This window comes from Juglans regia, chromosome 11, assembly GCF_001411555.2.
Source record: "Juglans regia cultivar Chandler chromosome 11, Walnut 2.0, whole genome shotgun sequence".
Lineage (NCBI taxonomy): Eukaryota > Viridiplantae > Streptophyta > Magnoliopsida > Fagales > Juglandaceae > Juglans > Juglans regia.
This window is the reverse complement of record NC_049911.1, coordinates 36,527,881-36,539,029: the sequence shown is the minus strand read 5'-3', so window position 1 is coordinate 36,539,029 and position 11,149 is coordinate 36,527,881. Positions and strand designations below refer to the sequence as shown.

The following is an 11,149-nucleotide window of genomic DNA, read 5'->3' as shown; positions in this document are numbered from 1 at the left end:
AGGCAGGCGGCCGGCCCTTTATTTAACAACTTGCTGTTGTTTCAACTTCCAAGTGGATAGTTCTACGTCGATACATAATAATTCTGCTGCCCGAACTCTGCTGCAAAGGTATTAATCTACCTGCTGAATTGCATACAACATGTTCGAAGAAAATTCAAATGGCCATGCTATTGCTTACTGATTTGGCCATTTGGCTGCAAATGAATATTCCCATCCAACGTTGTTTTCAGAATATGGCAGTTTGACGGTTATTTAATGCCTTTATTTGTGTATCAGAACTTGTTGTTCCATGTGGTAAAAGAAAATACAAAAACAAGAGATCTGAACATTTGCAAGAGCCACGTCTATGCTCGCCTAGTGTTTGATGGATTGCCCGATAAAGATGGAGTGCATTTGACAGCTCAAGACGTTTGAGGGTATTGAGCGCCTGAGCAGAGAATAAATGCGTTCTTAGTTACGTTCACAAGTCAAACACGTGTTTTACTAGTGTGTTCACGAATGGAGTGAATGAGCAGGTAACATTGTAAATTGGGTTGTTTATTGTAAATAATATAGTTTAGGAGGATATTAAAGATATCTCTGTGACTATGGCGTTAAAAAATGCACTCGACCCAATAAATTAATTGGATATAATGTGTGCGAGAGAGAGGATGATAAAGGACAGGTGGAGAGAGAGAGTGATAGACGATTGAAAATTTTGGCGTAGTCCACCAACAGTCACAAGAATTCCCTAAACTTCATAAGATAACCATCGAGTCCTCTAAAAAGTCTTCTCTCTTCCTTATCGCTGTTCATATCTGAGTCTCTCTTTTGAACAGTGGAAATTCCGTTCATTGATTCTCTCGCCAAGCTTTTTTCCTTAGATTCACCGAAAGTTTCTGTGGGTCGTTCTGAACTCTTCAAAAGAAGCCTCCTTCATAGGTCCTCTTCTCCAACTCTGTACGGACGCCATTTTAGCTAATTTTTGCTCCATTTTAGTCAATTTTCTCTGCAATTATTATGATGTAGTGTTATCGTTGAGTGATCCAAATTTGAAATCAGCTTCTGCACCTTGCATATATCTTTGTAAATCTTGAGTTGGTTTTCTTCTCTTTCATTTTTTTGTCATTTTATGGTTACAATCAATAATTAGATTCTGAAATGATATGCGAGGTCCTTCCAAACTCTGATAATTTTTTTTAATAATGAAAGCCAAATGGTTGTTTCAAATAACGTGGTTTTTTTTTTTTTTTTTGTATACAATCAATAATTGGGTTCTGAAATGATATGTGAGGTTCCTCCGAGCTCTGATCCAATTTTTCTGTTTCCAATGAAAGCCAATTAGTTGTTTGACTTGTTTCAAATAACGTGTTTTGGACACAGTTCGATGCTGGATTGGGTTTAATGATGTGGGTGTGATCTCATCCTATTAATCCTGCAGTTTGTATTCGATGTAGGGATGACGTAGTTCTCGGTTTGCTTGCTAAGGTAACAGGGGAAAAGTAGTAAAGAACTACGAAAGAAGTTGAATCTTATGTTTCATCTGTTTTACCATTTCCAAAAAGTGACAAGTGGTTCTGTTGGCTGATTCAGAATTTGTAGTACTTTTTTCCGCTTTTATCTGTTCCCATGCATTTCCCCCCGCTACCGAACATAATATTACCATTTACGCTCATTTTGTAGTCAGAGACATTAATGTTGCTGATTTGTGGTAACTTATCAAAAAAAAAAAAAAAAATGTTGCTGATTTGTGGTAGGGACTTGTGCTCTTACATGGTATATTTTGTGGGTTGACATGACACATTTTTTATTAAGATTTTGTTAATAAACTTAACACACAAGCAAATGCAAAGGTTTTTAATTGGGTTTTGTATGGTTTAAGACAGATATGGGTGTATATCTCAGCACTCCCAAAACCGAAAAGTTCTCTGAAGATGGGGAGAATGATCGGCTTAGATTTGGTTTATCATCCATGCAAGGCTGGCGTGCAACCATGGAGGATGCTGTGAGTAATTAATGAAACTTTTTTTGTGCCTCACTTACTACAGTTTATCTGGTACATACAACATATATATACTTATCCAAAAAGAGCATACAACATGGATAGTTTTCTTTGATTATGCGCACTTTCAACAGACATCAGTATAGTTTAAAGTGTTTTCTCTTTTAATAGCGGTATAATGTTTTCTTATAACAATATCTTTGGTATATGGAGTTGCTTCTTTAGGAATGCAGAACATCACAAATAATTATTTATTGGTCTCCCTTGATTTAGCATTGTCTGGACTTATCTGATTATATCTGTTTAACCTAGATTATATTTTTTTTATAAAATCATTAATATGCTGTTCATTGATATTTTTATTGCTTTTGTCAGCATACTGCAAATCCTGATCTTGATCCGTCTACTTCGTTCTTTGGTGTTTTTGATGGTCACGGAGGTAAGAATTGTCAGGTTCAGATATTTGCATCTATATATTTTGACTCATGTAATAGGGATTTCTTCGTTTGGCATCATTGTTGATTTATCTTTCTGTAGCTTTCCAGTCATTGCTCATCCTGTCGTTTGGAATCATATAACTTGATAGATAAACCCAAGGGGTGATTGCTTATGTTACAAAATTATGCGAAGGGGGGTTCTGTCAGATCCAATCTGCTTCTACTTAGTTACTTTTTCTGAGGTCTACAGTGTGCTTGCGTATAGTTGAATTAAACTTTACTTATCCAAAAAAAAAAAAAAAGATTAAACTTCTGTATGCATTAAGCATGCCGCTTGGTTGTTATCTTTTCGTAAAATATATATATATAATCAATATTTCCAAGTTTCTACCGATCTAATAATGTTTGCTCAATTGGTTCCATTCTGTGTATTCATTAAAAAACTTTACTTGCGAATGTCCATTTCAAAGTCTTAGAAATCATCTCTGAACTTGATTTGTTTTCTCTAGTTATGAACTTCCCATGAAATTTGCATGTGTTCACGTATTAGCTCCTAGCAAAGGTGTAATACTCAAATGGAAGGCCCAAACCACATGGCATATACTTCAAAAGGACTAGTCAATGATATAATTAGAGTCTCATTGGAACATTATAAAGAGCAAGAACTTCTCATTCCTAAGTAATGTGGGGTCTCATACACTACCTACCCTTATTACTTATCAGGATGGGGTATCACAATCTCCCCCACTTACAAATGGTATCACAATCTCTGTTGTAGATGGCACAGCTCAAGTCCCATATTTTTCGTTGGGATAGGCTCTGATATCATTTGTAATGCTCCAACGAAAGGCCTAAACCACATCACTTATACTTCAAAAAGACTAATCAATTATACAATTAGAGCCCTTTTTGAATATTATAAAGAGTAAGAACTTCTCATTCCCAAATAAGGTGAGATCTCATACACTACCTACCCTTATCACTTATTAGAATGGGGTATCACAAAAGGACAAGAGGTGTATGTGAAATTAGGGCTGTACAGAAACCGACACCACCGACCGGCCGCGTCAGGAACAGGCCGGAACCGGTGGAGAACCGGTCGGCATGCGGTGGAAATTTGAAGAAACCGACAATCAGTGGTTCAGTCCCGATTTGAAGTTGGACCGGACCGTTGAACCGACCGATATAATAAAACTTTTTTTTTTTAATATACCCTTATCGAAACGACGTCATTCCACTTAAGTTTAAGTGAAACGACAAAGTTTTAGTTAATAAGTATTACAACTGATAATGGAAACGATGCCGTTTGGCATTAAACCAAACGGCGTTGTTTTATTAAGAAAGTAAGAAAAAAAAAAAAGTCTGAAACGACACCGTTACACTTGAAAGTAAGATGAGTCTTCTTCTTCGCCAATCTCTTCTTCTTGAATCCGATCTCTGCAACTCTCTCTCATTATTCTCTCAGTAGAACCGCCAGAGAACTGACGCCGACCGAGAATCGCCTCAATCAGTTTCCTCCTCCCCATCGACCGGTTACGGTTGGTGCCTCCCCCATTTTTTCAGACATCGGCCCAAAAATCGCGCCGACGACGTCGGTTTTCACCCCTATGTGAAATTGGCAGTTCATTTGTCTATAGATTCTTCTAGTATGTACTTTATGTTTGATTAGCCTTTCACAAACCGTTTGGGAGGTGTCGGCAATGCCTAGGACCTAATCCTACTAGTATGCCTATAAATTATTTATATTCCATATGCAAAAACAAAAAGTTTTTGTGTGGTTCTAAGTAGCAAGTCTTATTCCAATGCTTTGGTCAGCAGGGATTGATTATACCACATGACATGAGTCTTTAAGCATGCTGGAAAATTATTGTGCATCTTAGAAGGATGAAGGTTGTCTGTCATTCTGCTCAAAATTGATTGTCATTAGAAGTAGACTCATTTACCTGCTTCATTTAAAGATTAGATTCTCTGGTGTTTTTTTGCCTGTAGTCTGCGTATGATTAAGATAAAAGAAATGGATTTTAAACCCTGTTTATAATTTGCCTCTCCTCTGCTCCAACTTAGTGTTCCTGATCTCTGTGCAGATGAGGGAACGGTTTCTTGATTAGCATTTTGTTGTGGGGGCTTACACAAAATAGTCTTAATTCGACGTTTATGGAAATAGCTCATATATACTAGATGCTTTTTTCCCAGATGAAATTGAAATTGTGTATTATATGTTAGATAGATACCCAGCACAAAGGCTGAACCCCCTTCTGTTCTTAATTAAATACGTACCTTATCTTTTTGTTACAACTAAGATAATTATACTAATGTAAACCCAATAGCTTTGCAGGCAAGGTGGTTGCAAAGTTCTGTGCTAAGTATCTTCACCAACAGGTGCTCAAGAGTGATGCATATGCTGCTGGAGATATAGGAACCTCGGTTAAGAAAGCCTTTTTCAGGTTACACAATTTTATTTCTGGAGAATCCAGTTTTTTCTCATCACTTTCTTGTGATTGCCGTGGTCACATTTATAATAAGGATCTATATTGGTGCTGGATGCTCTTTCAAAAGCTGCTGTTCTGCTTAGTAATAAACTTACCAAAAACTTTTAGTGGCATCGTTTTTTTTAGCAAAAAGGTTATGTATGTATGGATACCTGCTATATCTATTCTTGCCTGCACGCACACTTGTGTGTATATGGTAGTATGTGTTATTGCATGCATATTCGTGCATGAAGGCAGTGGTTATAATATTGTGTTGCTTTTGTGATGGGGAGTTAATGCTTCCTGGCTTGAGGGATAGGATGTTATATATCCCATTATTTGCTTATTTACGAGTGGCTTTCAACTGGTTTGTGCGTTTATGTTTCTGTTGTCAACCATGCTAAGGGTTTGTTTGGAAGATGGGATGGTTTCATCTCATCTTATCTCATATCATTTCGTTTCCTTCTCAAATATCATTCAAACACAAACATTTTTTAATTTTACATCTTTAACTTTTTCATCTAATCATATTACCTAATCATTGCAATTTTTCCAAGTTTCCAAACAAAACACAAAAAACAATTCAACTTTTTCAACTCCCAAAACAAAAATTATATTAAAAAATTATATTATAACAATATTTTAACTTTATAATATTTTTATTCAACTTTTCTCTCTCCTTTCCCAAAATCCCATAAAATATCATGACTCAAACCTTTTCACTACTATTCACAAACCATTTCATTACTATTCATAGATTTTTCATCTCATCTCATTCCTCAAGCATCCCCTAAGTTTACACGTACAGTCTCTTTGTGGTTCCAACTGTTGATGCTTTGGTTTTGCAGAATGGATGAAATGATGCGCGGACAAAGGGGCTGGAGAGAATTAGCTGTTTTGGGTGATAAAATAAACAAGTTTACTGGCATGATAGAAGGGTTGATTTGGTCTCCAAGGAGCAGTGATAGCAATGAACAAGTTGATGATTGGGCTTTTGAGGAGGTAGGGTGAAAACAAGATAAAGTTATTCTCCTTATATACTACTTATCAAAAAAAAGTTATTCTCCTTATATACTGTCAACACTGATCTGCTTGATCTGATATTGCTATTTTGTTTAGTCAATGCTTGGGTCACTCGGTATGTGGAACTAGTGTACGGTTGAGGAAAAAACTGTTTTTTTTATTTTTTTATGTCGGGGAACCTCTCCAAGGTTGAGGAAAAAAAATGTTAGGCATGGTATACCAGTTTTCTACTTGGATCACTGCATAAGACAGGCCAACCTTAAAGTGAAATCAGTCAATAGAAACTTTGGAGACTTTGATGTTTCTTTTAGACTTGATAATGGATTGATGTCATAATTTAAGTGACATCACATAAAATTTTATTTCCTGAGTGCATGCGTGCATTATGAACAAACACATACAGAATCCATCACACCTAGGTATGAAAGGTAAGTGACGTCAACAATGCTGGTTCATAAAAGTGACAGCAGTTTTCCATAAATAAATAAACGACAGTACTGAGTACACTTTAACTTTGACCATTATATGAGTTTCAAATACACCTTTGAGCCTCCAAAGTTCGCACATGCGTGTGTTTCGTGAATGGTAATTCTCTGGAGCAATCATCACAATCATAAACTGCAATCTTGTTTTCTGAGTCTTTAGGAAACGAGTTTTAAAGAGGGAACTTATTGTTGCCAGGGGCCTCATTCTGATTTTTCTGGACCAACTTCTGGGAGCACGGCCTGTGTTGCAATTATCAGAAACAACCAACTTGTTGTTGCAAATGCTGGCGATTCTCGTTGTGTGATATCTAGAAAGGGTCAGGTAACTTTTAAATTACTGGAGTTCTTTAGTATATATATTGCTGATGTTGAAAAGTATTATTATTTTATTTTGAGAGCCTTCAGCTGTTAAAGATGCTGTCCACTTTGTGTGGTAATGGGTAAAACACTTTAGCTTTATTCTCTCGTGGGTAGGAGTAATCATAAATCAATTCCCCATTTTATGGAGCCCATCTATTCTCCATTCAATTGATGGGTTCTCCCCCGGTTGCACAAAAATATCACTTGAAGCACAAGATTGGATCCCTAATGGGGCTTAAAGATCCATAGAAAAGTCCATAGAACAACGTGTTTCTTAGATTTGGAAACATAACAGTCCTCTGGGACTCACTCTACAGGCATGCTGAGACTAAGTTTGATGTTTGCCCAAATTAATTCAAAATTATGGACACAGTACATAAGCTAATACTGGAGCAGATCCCAATAAAAAATCCGGTTTAGATTTTACTTTATTGGCTGTTTTTTTGGCCTCTCTCTCTCTCTCTCCCTTTTACTGGGCTTTCTTTTACAGGCATACAATTTGTCTAGGGATCACAAACCTGATCTTGAGGTTGAGAAGGAAAGGATTTTAAAGGCTGGTGGTTTTATACATGCAGGACGAGTCAATGGCAGTTTAAATCTTGCTCGAGCTATAGGTATCTTGGCTACATGCATGTGAACCTCTAAAAACCAGATTTTGAAATTCTAATCATTTAAAAAAAAAAAAACTTATAAAAAAAAAATATTTTTTCCTTTTTACTCCCAAGTTATTGAGCTGCTGGTTTGTGCTTCGTCTTTTTATTATTTTAGCTCAATTGAAAACACGAAACTTGTGGACATGATCTCTGGAGCTTCATCTATGTAGGCAATTGGATTCTTTTACTACAGGCCCAGAGCTATTGCTTTTGTGAATTGAATATGTGTGTATATATATCGGTAAACATTACACGTTTGTTAGGGTAGAGGGAAACCTTTTTTGTGTATTTTCCAGAATTTGATTAGTTTCCATTTACTGCAGGTGACATGGAATTCAAGCAAAATAAGTTTTTGCCTGCTGAAAAGCAAATTGTAACTGCTAATCCAGATATAAACGCCGTATGTATATTCTTGTGGTAATTTGAAAAAATTGGTATTTATATTATGTGCTCATGTGATAAAATCTTGGGTTCTAAAATTTACAGTCTCCAAACATTTTGTATAAATACTTTAACAGCTGTTTCTCTGTCAAGATTGAATTTTCCTAAACATTGATAAACAATTACTTGTTCTCCCAAGGTTGAGCTTTGGGATGATGATGATTTTATCGTGTTAGCATGTGATGGCATCTGGTAAGCATCCTTTTCTTTTCCTTTACGCTTTAGCTTATTATGGAATAAGACTTACCAAGCCAAGAGTGCTTTCATACTTCCAAACCATTTAAACCTGAAAGCTAATATAATGAATTTAAGCTCATCTTGTTTAAAGAAATGGAGTGTCTTTTAATGAGGTGTATGTCATTTCAATTGTGGTTTTGGTATGCTAGATTTCATTGCGGCTGTGGTTTTCATACACTTGTTTGATTGCAAGTGCAAGGTGCATCATACAATCCTTTTATTGAACGAGATTGCATATTTCCACAAAAATCTTGCAATCAAAATGTTGTTTGATTGCAAGAATTGTATGCAAACTTGTTTGATCAGGTTTTCATTTCTTACTTATATATAACAAAAAGTTATTACCCTGAGTGACAAGACATGCATAGCTAGCCTGACCAACACAAAATGTCAAATAAAGATTGATGTTTCTGCTGGGGCTCTCATTCAGCTTCCTTCAAATGATCCGATAGGGCTGTTACCTAACTTTCTTGAGTACACAAGAAGTATAGAAAAGAGAATGCCTAATTATAAGATTTTGCATCTTAATTGGTTAGCCCTTACTAGATGTTAAGATCGGAAGTAAGCTTTACGTTGGCTGTTACAAATGTAGATAACTGTGGATCTATGTGCATCAGATCCATTTCAATAAATTTTGTAATCAACTGCTGTTGGGAAATCTCAAGTTGTTTTTAACTGACCAGGCTATAACAATTGGTATTAATATCCCAACATATGTTCGATCATGCTCTTAATTTCAACATATTACTATTTCAGAGAATATAACATGGAGGTATGAGGAATATTCCTAATGTGGACTTATAGCATTCAAGCAATCAAAAATTGTGCTAGACTCTAATAAGTTAATAACTATGTAGTTGGTTTGTGCAGCAACAGATGATTTCAATGTATATGAGGTTTTTCTACTCGTTACTCGTGAGTCCTTTCTATCGGAGATGTTCAACTGTCAAATTATGTTCTGCCAAACCAATCATGGAATTGCACTGATGAAGGGGATCTTTAAGAAACTTGATTGTAGAATTAAATTGTACTTAACCTTCAAACTCGACAAAATGTACCTGTACCTTCAAACTTCTACAAATTGTACCCGTGGTCTACTTGGATAGAAGATGCAAATAATGGTTGCAAAGCCAAGCTGCATCAGGGAACATCTGAGGTAGAAGTACATAGGCATTTCTTCACCAAAGCCACCCCAAATCTAATGAAATCCCTTCTCGCTACAATTTAGTGTATTCTTTTCTAAATGGTCATATTGAGTAAAAAAGACATGTTTTACTGCAGTAACCTTCGTTTTTTCTTTCTTTCATGTTGTCTCCCCTGGTAAAGGTTTAAAGCTAGGTAAAAGTAGTGTCTTCTCAACTAATGTGAGAATTGTTTCTCTTTCTTTGTGGAAACTAGAGAGCAAGGTAGGCTGTTCTGATTAAAATGGAAGTATGGAGATGTTGAATGGCACATCATTTTGCGCAGGGGAAGTTTGATGTGACTTTGGGTGACAGATTCCTATTGAGCCTTCTTTTGTACTGTTTGTCACGCAAGGACACCCAATAGAAAGCCTTTGATCAATATAAGAAATACTATAGTTTTGTTTATTCCTACAAACTAGTATTATTGATATATTTGTCCTGCTAGTGAGTTTCATTATGTAATGAACTATTATTACCCTTATAACTCCATGGCATGTGATTTTGAATCTTTATATGGGGATTACTGTCTCTGTTAATTGCTTTCAGGGATTGCATGTCAAGCCAGCAACTGGTTGATTTTGTTCGTGAACAACTAACCTTGGTGAGTGCATGGGTCTCTAGCCCTGTCATTTTAGTAATTTGTTACTCTGGTTTTATTGTTAGTATTTTTACTATTTCTAGAATACACATTGCTTGCTTTATATCTTTTTTTATCCAAAATCCAGACAAATCACCTCTACCAGGATCTTGCTTTGGGAGAACTTTGATGGGGTTAATTTGTGTGGTACCTGAATGAAAATGCAATTCGATAGATAGTAGGGGATACTATATATTTGGCTGTCATGCATATTGTTTGATCTGGAGCTGTATGTCTTAAAAAGGACTGCGTCCTGTTCGACTATAAACATTGTAAATCATGCAGGAAAGCAAGCTCTCTCTGGTGTGTGAGAGAGTGCTCGATAGGTGTTTGGCACCATCAACAGCCGGAGGCGAGGGATGCGACAACATGACCATGATCTTGGTGCAATTCAAGAAACCCATTCTGCCCACAGCATCGGCTAATGACCAATCCTCACCATCCAAACTAGCTGATCCTGAATCAGAAATTGGGGAGGGCAAATCAAAGTAGTTGCTGCAGTGTAGCCACAAATCAGATCCTATACTGGATAACTTTCACCAGAAGAAAACGTGAGAATCCCTATTTTCTTGAAATTATGGGCTCTCAGATATTTAACTGTAGATGGCTTTGTTAGAAGATATTCGGATCAATTATTAAGAAAAATGGGTGTAGTCGATGTGCTTGTTTAAGTTTGAGAATTTGTTGATGCCACATACTTGAATAAAAAATGCACAGTTTCATAACAACCCGCATGTTGGCTGCAAAGTGTTTCGTGGGAGTTACGAGCGCATTCCAACCGTCTGTTTGCCTACCAATTATGCACCTCCGCTTTCCTTCTCCCCCATCTTACGCACTGGACTGCTTGGGATAAATGAAAAAGAATAGCTACTTAGCTGCCGGTTCCTTTAAGCTACACAGCACACCTGACTTGTCTGAATCCGATTTAAGTCCAAGTTACGGTTCAACACGAAAAACTCGATCTCTCCCGTCTCCAGTTTTGTCTCTCTCTTCCCTCCCCTTGAAAATTTTCTGTTATGCCAGAACTCATAATCACGCTAAAATTTTTCCTTCTCTCGAAATTCACGCTTGAAGTTGTATCTTCCCTCAGATCTGGTGTACGACGTCACTCTCTTCCTTCCCCTCTGAACTCATCTCTTACCTCGCGATCTTCCCCAGAACTTGTCCCACGTAAGTCGTCTCTTCCTTCTCATTGAGCTCTATTCTCTCTCTCTCTCGCATTCATACTCTAGATCTGTGAAGT

The 11,149-nt window shown here is 36.7% G+C and overlaps 1 protein-coding gene across 6 annotated transcripts; it reads left to right on the top strand.

Annotated features, from left to right (window-relative positions):
• Positions 1–329: 329 nt before the first annotated feature.
• LOC109005219 (probable protein phosphatase 2C 60) lies at positions 330–10,634 on the top strand. 6 transcript variants are annotated; one of them, XM_035695677.1, is made up of 11 exons: positions 330–515; positions 1,866–1,984; positions 2,357–2,420; positions 4,754–4,862; positions 5,735–5,888; positions 6,591–6,716; positions 7,245–7,368; positions 7,731–7,807; positions 7,988–8,040; positions 9,816–9,870; positions 10,192–10,634. In XM_035695677.1, exons 2-11 carry the CDS (start codon positions 1,868–1,870, stop codon positions 10,396–10,398), a joined length of 1,086 nt encoding a protein of 361 aa, XP_035551570.1. In that variant the 5' UTR covers positions 330–515; positions 1,866–1,867; the 3' UTR covers positions 10,399–10,634. The 6 variants fall into 6 exon arrangements, with proteins under 6 accessions (XP_035551570.1, XP_035551571.1, XP_035551569.1 ...); XM_035695676.1 differs by lacking the exon at positions 330–515 and adding an exon at positions 675–939 and having other exon boundaries at positions 1,862–1,984; XM_018984034.2 differs by lacking the exon at positions 330–515 and adding an exon at positions 685–921.
• The last annotated feature ends 515 nt before the right edge of the window (positions 10,635–11,149 follow it).